The following is a 13,740-nucleotide window of genomic DNA, read 5'->3' on the forward strand; positions in this document are numbered from 1 at the left end:
GACTTGTCTCACAGTGCATGGGTCAAAATCAACAGTGAAAATATATTCAGAAAACATTATTCTTAACAAAGAAAACATTCCTCCCTTAACTTCCAGGCAAAAGCTTTGTACATAATACCGGGTAGAGGCCATTTCACAAAGAAAACATATCTCCCTACATCCTTGAACTTCTAGGCAAAAACATCATACTCAAAAGAGTCCTTTTAACAGAGAAAACATCGCTCCTTATATCCTTGAACTTCCAGGCAAAAACATTAGAATCAAAAAGAGTTTTATCAGAGCTAAATAGATGCTTTAATGATATACAAATAAAAGGGTTTCCAAACCTGGATAAAACTCAACATGCAGTGCTTTGAGTGCCACTAAATCATATGAAGGCCTCTGGGTAACTGCTAATAGTGCCATTCATTACAAATTTGCAGAATAAGTTACTAAACAAAAATCTTGTGTAAAAGAAGCTGTCATGTAATCAGCCTGAAATGAGCAAATCACCACATGTTCTACTACAGTACCTATGCTAGTTTTTATGTATTGTATTGTAATAGTAGTAACATCAAATCTTAGCCTATATTCACATGCATATCAGGGGCAGATTGAGGCCGTCTTCTGGGTCTTCCAGATGAAAGTCAGTTTTTAAAATTTACATTGAGGGGTATCTAATTTTTTCTACTGGGAGACAGTCAAAATGGAGGATGGATCAACAAACATAATTTGGAAGACTGAGAATACATACAGTATATCTCTGGATCTGCCCCTGGAATATACAGTAAGTTTGGTTGGCTGAGCCACCTTATGCTATCTGTGTAGGCTACGTTGCTATGAATATATGTAGTTGAATGTTAGCTGTCTCTTATAGACTATTTAAGCTTGTTCCTCGTTTGTGAAGGTGAATGCCAAATGAATTTAACCGAATAAAGCAAACTGAATCTCATTTTAATTGCGATTGTTTTTATTATATTCCTTTATTGCTTCTAGGTCCAAACACAGTCTCTAAATAGCCATCATGACAATATGTGAACCCAATATGAAAAATATGAACACCTGTATCATGGCTGTATGTCGTCATTGGCATCATCGCTAAAAAATGCTGAATCAGACATTCACTGTCTTGTTGTTTACCCAGTGCTGGAATTTATCTAAACAACTTGACTTTCTACTTTTATCGCAAATCGAAGCAATCTACAACACAAGGGGCATTTGGGCTACATGAATGGGTAACTGTCACTGCTCACAGTACAATCTGAATACATAAATCGACAAATTAGTCATCAGAACTATAGAAACAACGGTGGCGTGTACCTTACCTTCCTCTTCCTTCTAGGAAATTAGGATATGACCTCATTTGTCCTAGTGCGCGTGCGCAGTTACAAAAAAATTGAGCTAAAATATACATGAATCCAAAATACTTTACTCATAAATAAAATAAAACCAAGTTAATGTTTAAATAAAAAATAAAATTTATCATTAATGATGATAATTTCACCGTAATCTATCACTTTTTTTCGTTTTTAAGCACTGATATATTCAACAGACTTTTTATGCACCCTGTAAGAGAAATGAGCAGCTACCATTCTCGTGCTGCCATCTACCGGCTCACCTACGAGCACCTGTACTTCCGCATGATCCGCCCTGAATAAACATTTTCAACTGAGAATGGCGGGGATCCACATACACGAAGGCCCCGAGTTCGGGATCGGGGATTTCGTTCTCTTGGAGGAGGTTTCCCTGAACAAATTTATGGAAAACCTTCATCTAAGGTAAGCGAGATCAATTTTGGACAGAAATCGGGATGTGTTATTTTGAGACAGTATAGCTGGTGGACGTGTCTTGGAAGGATTCTCGTGCCGGTGACAAAATGAGATCAAAAGCCGACCGCCGCTTCAAACTCAAGTGTCACTTGATCTTGCGTTGAATGGTCATGTCTGTTTCTTTTAAGCTTTGCTGTAAGGTATTTTTAAATTGCACCATTTTAAAAACACGAGAGCAAGAGAAACGTTTATTTCTTTGCCTGTAAGTGTAAATCGTAACAAAACTAAATCAATGGGCTTGCATAGAAGTATTATTACGTCGTAATATAAACAATCTCTGTCAGCTGCTGGAGATAAGATCTACTTATCCAAAAATAAAAAAATAATAATAATAACTTGGATAAAGAACAACATCTGGTGATGTTGTTACTGCCAGTGCTGCTTCCTTTATTTTCGTGTCAAGCTTTGGTTATCGTACTGTGTATATAATAAAGCTAGGACAGGATGAAAATGACCATTTATCACTTGACTGCTTTCCTATATATAATTAGTGTGATTGTCAACTTGCTATTAGCTGATTGCTTTCACTGTACATGACAAGTGAGATATGTTTGTGATACCTACTCATCAGCTTTTCCAATATTTGAACTGCTCAAATGATTATTTATTTTTTGTTAAATATTTTCTGAAAGTATATTGAATGTCTTAACATCCATACTAAAAAAAAATGTGTAAAATATTAATAAGTATTTGTTATAAAAGATGATAACCAAAATTGTGTACTAGTAGGGTCCCGCTAAAACTGATAAAAAGTCAGTGAAGAATAGAAATTCTCTTCATATATTAATATAAATATTGAGCCACAAAAAACAATGTAATAAAACTTCTGTTGTACGCAGTGTTAATAAGATGATCAATAGTAGGAGGACAGATCAATAGATGAACAATTTCCCCCACTAACATTCACTAATGTGTGGTAATGTCCATTGACAATTGTTTGTCAGGCCTGAGATAATTAAATCACTATATTTTATAGCTTTACCAGTACCCTGACTATCATAGAGTATAAAGGAGGTGAGGTCTGTTTCACCCATCATACCTGTGCCATTCCACCCCCTTTTAGCTATCAGTAATGGCTGTCCTAGTTGCACCCTGGGTTTTTTAATGTAGCTGACATCTTGACCACCTTCCTTATTGCCAGCCATGGCTTTTGGTTCATCCTGGAAGCACCCTGAGTTTCACAGTGCTGATAGGGATATACTCTTCTAGCTTTTGTTTGATTCTTGGCTTGAGATAGCCTCTGACACTTAAGGTGTCTGTAAGCTACTGGTCATGGGATCTGGTCTGTGCACAGTGTGATAATTTAGCAACATAACTAAATTTCATTATTTGTCAGTCTTAGACTGTAGAATCAATGTTTTTTTGCCATTCACCAATCATTCTTTCTTTCTTTCTTTCTAACTCTGGTGTATGACATATAAATAAATAGTTAAATTAATAAATGAGAGAATAAAGCCCAAATAAATTGATAAAATTAAATGAATAAAGATATATAAATAAACTGAATGAAAGTCAATAATTTTAGATGAATTAAAAAGAAAAATAACTGCACTAGTACTACTCGTTATATCAAGCTATCAGTGGCAATTATATAATGGTTCAGTGGCACCTCAGCTGTCATCTCGCACTCTTTTTTCAGATAATCAGGGTGCAATTTACCAGATGTATGAAACATCACAGCACATTGCTAGGCAAGCAGTGAGTCAGTATTCTCCCTGTGAAGGGGGCGTGTCAAAATATTGGTGGAATATTTGTATCGCCCATGTAAAACTGGAGTCATTTCTTTTATTGTAAATTAAATAGGAAATTTGGTCCTTTTTTTGTAAGGTTTAAATTATAGACATGGTTAAAGTGACGTTTATTACAGAATTTACATTGAAGGGTTTTCTGTTTGAAATTGTCACTTTGACTTGCCTCAAAGGAAAACCACAAACCATTATTCATGCAGCAAATAGGCAAGTTTGCTAACACGTCTACTGATGGCTATTTTAACACAGAGGGTTTATTATGGTATGTACACACTTAACAGAAGTCCTTGCGGCAGCAGGCAGTGATTCACCCGTGACATAGTTTACCGTCTGTTGTTGTTTATCTGTGTCACCTTACCTTGTAATAACAGAGGTGGTATACCTGTACCAACCTATGAACGTTCTTTTCACACCAAGCAGAGTAATTTAAAGTATGTAAATTGTTGCTGTGCCAGTGGTTTGGGAAGTCCTTACACACGCACGCATGCACACACACACACAACATTACTGATATATTACATGATCCAATATTTACTGATTTAGTGGCATATCTGTTTGATTTGTATTAAAAAAAGATATACCACTTTGAGGTAGATTATATGCACACAAACAAACACACGCCTATCGAGGTATTATCTAACTTATCTACAGTAGCCACTCAAAAGGGTGTGTTAAGTGTTTAATGGCCAATTCCTGTCACCGATTGGTTATTTATTGATTGATAACAATGGGATCAATAGGCTATTGTCTACTGTACAGCTCTAATGGACCATTAACTCATGCATAGATTTTTAGAATGGGATATTCACACACTAGCTGTTAAAGACAATCTCAGCTCCTTCACTACTAGTACATTCCTTTACTGATTGGGTCCATTATTGATTCCTTTACTGATTGGGCTCATGGGCCCAAATGTGCTCACTTATTCACCTTTCAGAACTTCTAATTTTTAATCTAGGAAAATCCATTAAGTTAATTTTAGAAAGAATAGACTCTCTGGCATAAACATATAGTATGCTTGACTATTTGTCTCCTTTTTATTTTGAATCTGAACTGCAAGTCTCATATGTATATCTATCAAGACTGTGAAGTACGCATGACACAGTCAAGTCTTTTTGATTAATACTTGACAAACTGTGAAATTAAGTAGCAACTCTGAAAAATTAATCTGTGATTGTTGACTGATAAAATATCTAACTCTCACAAAGCCTGAATAAAAAATCTGGAGAGTGATTTATTTGCTTTGATGCAAGTGGCACATAGCATGCCATTAAGTGATTACATGCAATTTGTAGATTGAATATTTCATGAATTAGTAATTCACATGTTAACATATGTCAGAATCATCAGAGACCACTCAGTTTTTATGCACATTTAAGTGGTAGTCTAAGCATTAAGAAGATAGGCAGTGATTATAAATGCAGTCTTGCTGTGTTGACAGTGAAGAATTTCTTCTCAGTTGACTAAAAACTCAGACATCTTTAGAAATGCTAATCACATTTTTGTCAGATTTTTTCCATAAGGGCACATTCAGTTGCTAAGACATTCAGACAACCTGAGTCAGATCAGAGGTTATACCTGCTTCTTCTTCATCTTCTTTTTCTCCTTTTTCTTATTATATAAAATAACATTAGAAGTGTTCTGCTTAGTGTTCTCACTCTCTTTGGAAGATCCTAAAATGGATTGAAATATTACTCTGTAAACGATCATCATTAAAAATGTAAGGCTTCATTTCATAGCTGCTGTCATTGGTTTTATATTGAAAAAAAAAATAAAAGCCTTAACTTTTTCATTATTTAAGAGTTGTCTTTTTAAACTGTGAGGCAGGTGTCCTGACAAATACAGTAGATAGCATATAATATATATATATATATATATACACTGGCACAGAATCATTTGAAGCAGTTGCCAATTCACCATGAGCTGGCATTCTGTCAGACTGTGACATGCACAGTGCTGTGACACACACAGCTATGACATACATGTAATGACACGACAGGTCTGTGACCCTACTTGACATCATGCCATATCTGCTGATGTGTTTTGGTGACAAGTCTGAGAGAACATACACAGAATTGTCATTGTTTCACTTCTTACTGCTTTTTAAGATTTGTTATTTGTCTAGTAATTGGGCAGCAATAAATATGCATATGTGGCAACAAACTTTTTGATATCGGGTATAAAGTAAAAATAAGAAATTAAAAAAACTAAACTCTGTCTGTTGTTGGTGTGGGTAAGTGGGTGTCTTTCTGTCTCTCTTTATGTCTGGGGCCTTGACAACTGAGCTGTCATTAAAATGGGTAGTGAGTTGGATTGTGGAATGTCTGTACTTAGGGGAGGGGGGGGGGTGTCATTCAGTTCCATTATTTCTGTATTAAATGAGAAATGAGAATTGATATCAGGATGTCACTATTCATGTGCCTAACATATTGTGTTTACATTTGCTGCCATTGAAGTGATATTTCAATATAATTAAAATATCAGACATTATACCATAAGATTTTACTCAGTATGTTGATATTGTCTGTCACTCTGCCTGTCTGTCTGTCTGTCTGTCTGGGGCCTTGTTAACTTAGGTACATGTAAGCTGTTATAAAAATGGGTAATAACTTGGGTTGTGGCATGTGTGTGTGTATTGGGGAGGGAGGGGGGCATTAAGCTCCATAGTGTCAGACATCTTTTTATACACATTTGGTGCTATTAAAATAAATACGTATATTATTATATACCATAAAATATTACTCATCATATTGGTCACAGGTGATAGTATATGACAAGTATTAGCAGTGGCTGTGTCATCTTATACCTGACCACTATTATCATTCACGCTGACCTCCTGACATAGCTGTTACAGGGAACGGGCATATCACAACTGCTTAGTGTCATAGTTTGACCCCATAAAATGCAAGATGCTAAGCCTCGATATCTAGCTATACTAGAAAATAAAAATTGCTGGCACTTTGGGCAACCATAGATGCAACTTACTGATAGTTCTCTTCATTGTTCATAGAGAAATATGGATACCAGATACTGGGGCTTATTTATACTTTATGAAAAAATGATGATAACATTTCTGCAAAACAGACATATTTGAGGCTTGATGGAATTTTGCATCAAGTTATCAGTGACTGCAGATGTGACTTACGGATTATTTAGAAGGAAATATAGTATGTCATATGGTGATAGAAGGGGGAAAGGGTATATATGGTATTTTTTTTGTTAATAATGAAAAGACCCAGAGCATTAATTTCTACATAACAAACATAGGTTTGAAGTTTTGCATCAAGTTATATACTGTATATATATACAAGCAAGCTGGTACATTCCAAGCTTACAATCTGTGCTGCCATCTGTGGTCACATGCTGAGGAATGAAGTTTTGGGTGCAATATATATCTGCTCTTAGCTTTCATATCTCTTAAATGTTGACAGATTCTGAAAAATTATATTCTCTATTCACCCTCTCTAGCAAACGAATCCAAATGGACTTTTATTAACCTGTGGTATTAAAAAATGTGGTGTATGAAGATGTTTAACAAGTTTATGTACAGAAGCCACTGTCCATGCTTAGTTATGTTCATATAGATTTCTGCCAGCTGTGGTCACACTTAGCAAATACTTGCAATTGAAGGAATTACAAATGAATTACAAATATCTTTCATTAAGTAAGATCAAAGTGGTAATACTTAATATTGAGAATTTGAATTAAAAATGTATAAAATTTGCAGCTAGGATGATTAAGTGAAGCACAAAATATCGAGGAAGAAGTCCATTTATAACAGTTACGTTTAAGTCTGTTTTAATGACAGCACCATTATCAGCATTGAGCAGATGAAAAATGTGCTGCAGATCCGGAAAATGGGCATGCATGAATTAAGGAGGAAAAGGGGGGGGGGGGGGGGGGGTTGTGCTGACAATTGTAACAAATTGCCTCAGTTAATATGCTGAACATGGAATAAGATTTCACATGTTAGAACTCTGTTTTATTCTTGGGATCAGGTGCACATGAGATTTTGCAGACTTATGGGAGACATCAAGCATTATTTGCTGTCTATCGTGCTGAAGGGCTAATAAGTGCATTTTAGACATTTCTCAGACAGTTTGCCGTGAAGAGAATCCCTGACTTACTAATGATGTATTATGACTGTCTGGTACCTTAGTATGGTCTGCTAACAGCAATACAGTTTGTATTAAGAGGCAGACCACAAGGGTTTCCACAGGCCAGTGGAAATGTCTGGTTTTGATGAATCAACCGAGTTTTCACTCCCCCTCTGGATAATATACTTCATGCAACTCGTGACGGCTTACTCCTCCGTGCATTGAATCATTATCTGTTTCTTCTTCTTCAACCAGTTTCAATGATAAATTAAGACTGAAAAAAGGTGTTAAGTGGGTTTTGAATTCTTCTGAACTCCATGTCAAGACACTTTCTGCTATCCTGTCACCATCACTCCAGTGACATAAAAAGGGATGTTAAATGGGGTGTGTGTGTTTGGGGGGGGGGGGGGGGTGAAAGAACTACCTTCATGGCTGGAAAAGGTAATATACTGAATCAAAATTTAATACTCATGATATATCCCATTTTTCAAGTTGGATCAACTAAGCGGGTAAAAAAGGTCCACCATTTCATAAAAAGACCCTTGTTTTCAAATTGTTGATCAGAGGCCGGAAACTAAGTGAGAAAATGAAAATGAAAGTGCATTGTAAGAACTAACATTTTGTTTGTTTAGTATATTGATGTCTCACAAGAGAGATTTACATGTAGATGGTATGACCCAAATGTCATATGTGTCCATAGCAGTAACATAATTATGGAATATGTGCATCTTTCACTTTAATGAAACTCCACTCTTAAAATATTGTAATATAAACTGTCATGACATCATGATGATGCCCGCTGAAACGAGCAGAAAATACAATAAAGTGAATCTATGGTGCCACAGCTGTGTGGTTTCTCTCAGCTTTCCCACCCTGGAGTTTCATGCACTGTCCTGCCAGTGCTCAAAAGGCATCTGCAGATCTGTCAGCTGATCTGTCACAGTCGTGACGTGACGTGTCACAAAGTAGAGAAAAAACACCCAAAAGCAATGGGAGTCACTACAAATACTCATAAATTGTGGACTAGAACATGGAGATCCATTCATACGCAAGCGGTATCAGTGTTGAAGTGATATCAGGCCTGCAGCATTCACAGATACCAGTTTGTGTAGATAAGACCTTCCACACTATGCCTCCACTGATAGTCTTCTTTTATTAGTAAACAGCTTTTAGCGAGATTGGGGTGAACAGGAGGAATAATTACAGTGCTAAATATAGAGAAGACTTCATTTGAAAAAACATCCAGCAGGCTTGTATTTGGAATTTTGAAACAAGTTTTGCTGGCTTGTGGAAGTGCTTGATTTGTCTGTCTGTGTATGGATGTACTCCTTCCTTTCTTCCTTTCTTCATTCACTCATTCCTTCTATCATCAGGTTATTTCTTTATTTTATAACAATATAATTGATAAAATGGTGTATGTTTTTACAGACAATGTCCCTTTGAATATTTCAACTGTGAACCTTATCTTGTTAAAGAACTTGATTTATTAACCTTTATCTCTCCAATGGATTGTACACACTGGTGGAAAGGTTTTTCAACAGTTTACTGAGACGTTATGTGATCTGTAATGTATGTATTGCATGCCACACACCATTTCTATAGTCCCAGGTATCCTAGGTAAAGTGTAGGCTACAGCTTGCCTGGGTAATGATGTCATAACCATTGGACCAGGTAATCAACCAGACTGACCACTGTGAAATTGATATATTGTATTAGTCTGGACATTGACCACTGTTCAGTGACTACCAGTCTGGACACTGACCACTGTTCAATGACTACCAGCTTCTGTATGATTCAAGGATTTTTTTCTTATCCCTTGAGAAGGGTAGGGGCTGGACCCACTGGGCAATTTAAACCCCTTTGTCCACCCAGAGTTTGAATGGTCACTGGTCACCTCTGTTATCAGCAGATACCTGCTCACAACAGAGAAGTTTTTCCAGTGACCTATATCAGGCCCATAGCCAGGGAGGGTTGGGGGGGTTCGAAAGAACTGCCCCTTATGCTGGGAAAATGTTCACCCTGGGTAACATTTGATCTAGGTTCTTGAAGTTTTTATGGAAAAAGGTCCACTTTTTCAGAGAAAGAACCCCCCTTTTAAAATTGCTGGCTACGGGCCTGTATATCTACTGCCGTATGATTTCTGTGTGTCTTTCTCACCCCCTGCCCCCCCTCCTCTCCTGGTTTCAACCTATAGTTATACTGTTGCCTTGTAAACCTGAATCTTATTCTCTGCAGTTGTTAACTTTCTGTACAGTATGTGTGTGTATATAGCACTCCCATAAAAGTAATTCATGTCAGAGTACTGGAATGTTGTACTATCTCTGTGTCAAGACTGTTACACCACAAAGTAAATAAAATAACCAGGGACAGTACTTGAGTTTTCTGGCTAAATCTTTGAAGTGATCAGCTGAGATTTATTGCTTAGTTACCTGAACCAGGTACTGTCTTAATTGCTTGCGTTTATAGTTCTTCAGCAGGCAGGTTTACAAGTCTGATGTAAAAATCGTGTAGCCTCTATTTTAACCAGTTGAGAGTAAAATAGTCCTTGAAGTATTTACTAGTACATTATTCTCGAGAAATTTTATATTGACCACTCTCCATATATAAAAGGTGTAAAAATCTTCTCCACCTATATATGGATAGATACTTTTTTTTGGGGGGGGGGGGGGCAGAATGGTCATCGTTACTTTGGCTGAAATTGCCATATATATATATATAAAAGACTGTTCTTGTACATAAGATTGATTTTAGCAATATTCAATAAACCATTACAACAACTGATATATATATACTGTATTTTTTTACACTTACATGAATTACAGACTGCGCACTTTAGTTTATTTCTTCAGGAAGGCAAATGGTAGTTATTTATAAGACTTAGTACTACACTCAGGTAAACATAAGGTGAAGGTGACACATTATCTACTACGGTAAAATAAAAAATAACACCATACAGAAATATAATTGGATCTCATGACAAAAGTGTTTTAGTCAGCACTACTTCTTCCGCCTTGCCACTTTCATAACTCGTGTTTGACGCGATATCAGAATCAATAGACTCTATTAGAACTTGGTAGTGGAATAGAGTATATTAAGAGACAATGTTGAACAATAACATTTAAAAAAGGATCCCAGAGAAAAGTTGCATCTGTAAACTTTGGTAATTTAAAAAAAATATGTTTGTGATTTTTTCTTTTTTTTCAATTTCAGACTAGGTATTTTTGAAAGTGCCTCCTGATTTATTGTATGATTTCAAAAGGAACTTTGTTGTCATGTAATGTCTGTTTTGTCTCTGACAATGCCAAACTATTAAATTTCATTATATTACACTGGGGATATATTGCCATTCTCTTGTCTAGATTTCCCAGTAGGCAAAGTTATGGCACCGAGTCTTGGAGACTAGTGAGAAAACTTACCTCAGTCTATTATTGAAACTTGGGATGATGTCTGTGTAGAAAATTCGCTTCATTAACTCACAGACATAGGGACTTCTAAATGCAGAATATTATCAGCTTTGATTAACGACCATTTTTTTCCTAAATTGGAAGTTACTTGTAGATGAGTGGATCCCCCCAGGTATTTTATGGTCAAAGAGATGGTTATTCCCCCCCCCCCCCGACTATGGGCCTGATGTACAGGTATATTATGATTTTGTAATGAAATTTGTCTCAGCATGGTGTAATGAATTCTCTTATTTGCCATTATGACTGTAGCACAAACTTTCATCTTTGGCATTCTTTTTACAGTGTCAGGGGTGGATCCAGAGCTATTTAATGACTGTTTTCCAAATTATCTTTGTTGATTCATCCTCCAATTTTGACAGTTTTCCAACCAAAAAAGTTAGGTACCTGTCAAGGTTAACTAACTTGAAAACTGGAACATCTTCTGGAAGACCCAGAAGATGGCCTAAATCCGCCCCTGAGCATGGATCAGATCCAGTCCTTCAGTGTAAACTTTCCTAGGGCTATCTGGTCTAGACACAGCATAATAAAGACTATAACTAGTCAGATCAATTGATGTCTGGTGGAGAAATAAAGGCAGATGGGCACAAATTGTCAGAGTAATGTAATAATAGAGTGTCGACTTAGGTTCTGTAAGCAGACTGCTGATTCCCAGGAGCTTAATACTGTTCTTTTGATTCAATAATTTAAGGAACTTACTATTTAATGTGCACATATGCTTAATATAACTGATTTTTTTTCATTTATTTCAAAGCTGAGATATGACACTGATTAAATTGTGATTCAATATAAATTCATTTTTGGGTTTTTCATGGGACCAGGTTTGGTCGAACTGAAAGGAATATGAAATTGAAAATATTTTACAACCTTATAAAGGTCTAAAAATGTACAAAGCATAGTGTATATAGACCAGTAATCCTGGGCGTGTTCATAGCTGATTGTTTATACAAATACATCTTGATATAGCTCTCTGGCAGATAATTCCCTTTTTCTTCACAGAGTACAGTAGACTAAATAAAGAAAGGTTGTATGGAAGTTTGAAAATGATTCCACAACAAAGATAGTTACAGTTTGACGTTTCCCCTTTCATCTTGAACCCTGTCCCCTTCATTAGAAGTCTACGGAAGTAATTTATAAAGAGAGACTTTTGAAGTCAGAATACCCATTTATGGCAAACCTCTCACTTACTAGTACACAAATGATGTTATATTTGGACATACTGATTTACATGTCCTGATTCAGGGGCATTCCATTCAGATGATTTTATTTTGGAGGACATCATTACAGGTGGGAGGATAATGGAACAGCCTGGATTATTTACAGCGCTGTATAGCTACTGAATGTTTGTGCATACTTTGGTTTATGTCTCATGGTAGCCGCAAGGTGACGTGAGACATTGTTGATTCATGTTGAAGTGGTACATGTATTTTCCTAGGCTGTTTTTTTATATTCTTTATTGGTTTTATAGCTACAGGGATGATACTTGAAAATTTACACCAGTATTTTCCCTGCCCTTAGACTCTCTCAGCATTCTTTTCTTCCTCTCTCTCTCTTTCTGTCTCTCTCCTGCATATTGGCATTTAAAAACAATTACTAGTACTAGGATGCTTGTGCTATATACTTTGCGGATTTACAATTAAACATAAGATTATAATATAAACTCAAATAATGTATTCACATTAATCATCATTCCAGTATTGCTGACAATTTTTATCCACACTGACTTAAGAGATCTAATATAGTGATAAAAAATAGCAATCATTTCAGCACCTGACTTTAGTTTGCAAGGGTTTCTAAATTCTATTAGTTTTTTTTCTTGCTTGGGTGTAATTAAGCATCTGCCAACTACCTTTCTTTTCCTCTCTGTCAGTAAAGTAAAATAAATGTCTCTGAATGGATGGAAGCATAAGTTGGTTTATGAATTCAGTAACCTGGTAATACACTTGAGCATGTGCAAACTGTATGAATTCTAACAGTCGTAATAGCACAATTTTGCTGCTCGTTTTAGTATATTCTAGGGGAAGTCTGTAAAAAGTCTACAAGTTATCTATCTTTGATCTTCTATCGGGTAGGTTTGTAAAAGAAGGATCCTCAGGGCCCAGTGAAAGCCATCTTCTTCAAGTTTACATTCACAGGCATCTAATTTTTGCTGTGAGAAGAGGGTCAAAAATGGAGAATGGATCAACAAAGATGATTTAGAAAACTGTCAGAAAATATCTCTGGACCTGTCCGTGATTCTACATACTAGTATATATCTATATCATTGATTTTTCTAGGTTTGAAAAAGGCAGATTCTACACATACATTGGTGAAGTGGTGGTGTCAGTCAACCCGTATCGTCCACTTAATATCTACGGCCAGGACTATGTGGAGCAGTACCAAGGAAGAGAAATCTACGAGCGGCCACCTCACATTTTTGCAATCGCTGATGCTGCCTATAAAGTGATGAAGAGGAAGTCACGGGATACATGCATTGTGATTTCAGGTAAGAAATATGATTGATTTTAGGTGTTTATTGTGCATTAATTTATGCAGGTATAAACACATAAAAAACCCAGTGAAAAAATGCTTGATAATGACATAAGAGCAAGATGTTTGAATAAATTAAAAATCAAAAATTCTTATT

The 13,740-nt window shown here is 36.1% G+C and overlaps 1 protein-coding gene across 1 annotated transcript in view; it reads left to right on the forward strand.

The window, feature by feature from the left end:
* The first annotated feature begins 1,571 nt into the window (after positions 1 to 1,571).
* Positions 1,572 to 13,740, forward strand: part of LOC106167411 (unconventional myosin-Id) — a 29,888-nt gene continuing 17,719 nt past the window's right edge. The window contains exons 1-2 of the mRNA XM_013546201.2: positions 1,572 to 1,757; positions 13,391 to 13,599. Of these exons, the coding sequence (XP_013401655.2) occupies positions 1,654 to 1,757; positions 13,391 to 13,599 (313 nt within the window). The 5' untranslated portion in view covers positions 1,572 to 1,653. The remainder of the gene's footprint in view (positions 1,758 to 13,390; positions 13,600 to 13,740) is intronic.

This window comes from Lingula anatina, chromosome 5, assembly GCF_051362555.1.
Source record: "Lingula anatina isolate TDL-2025a chromosome 5, LinAna3.0, whole genome shotgun sequence".
Taxonomy (NCBI): Eukaryota; Metazoa; Brachiopoda; class Lingulata; order Lingulida; family Lingulidae; genus Lingula; species Lingula anatina.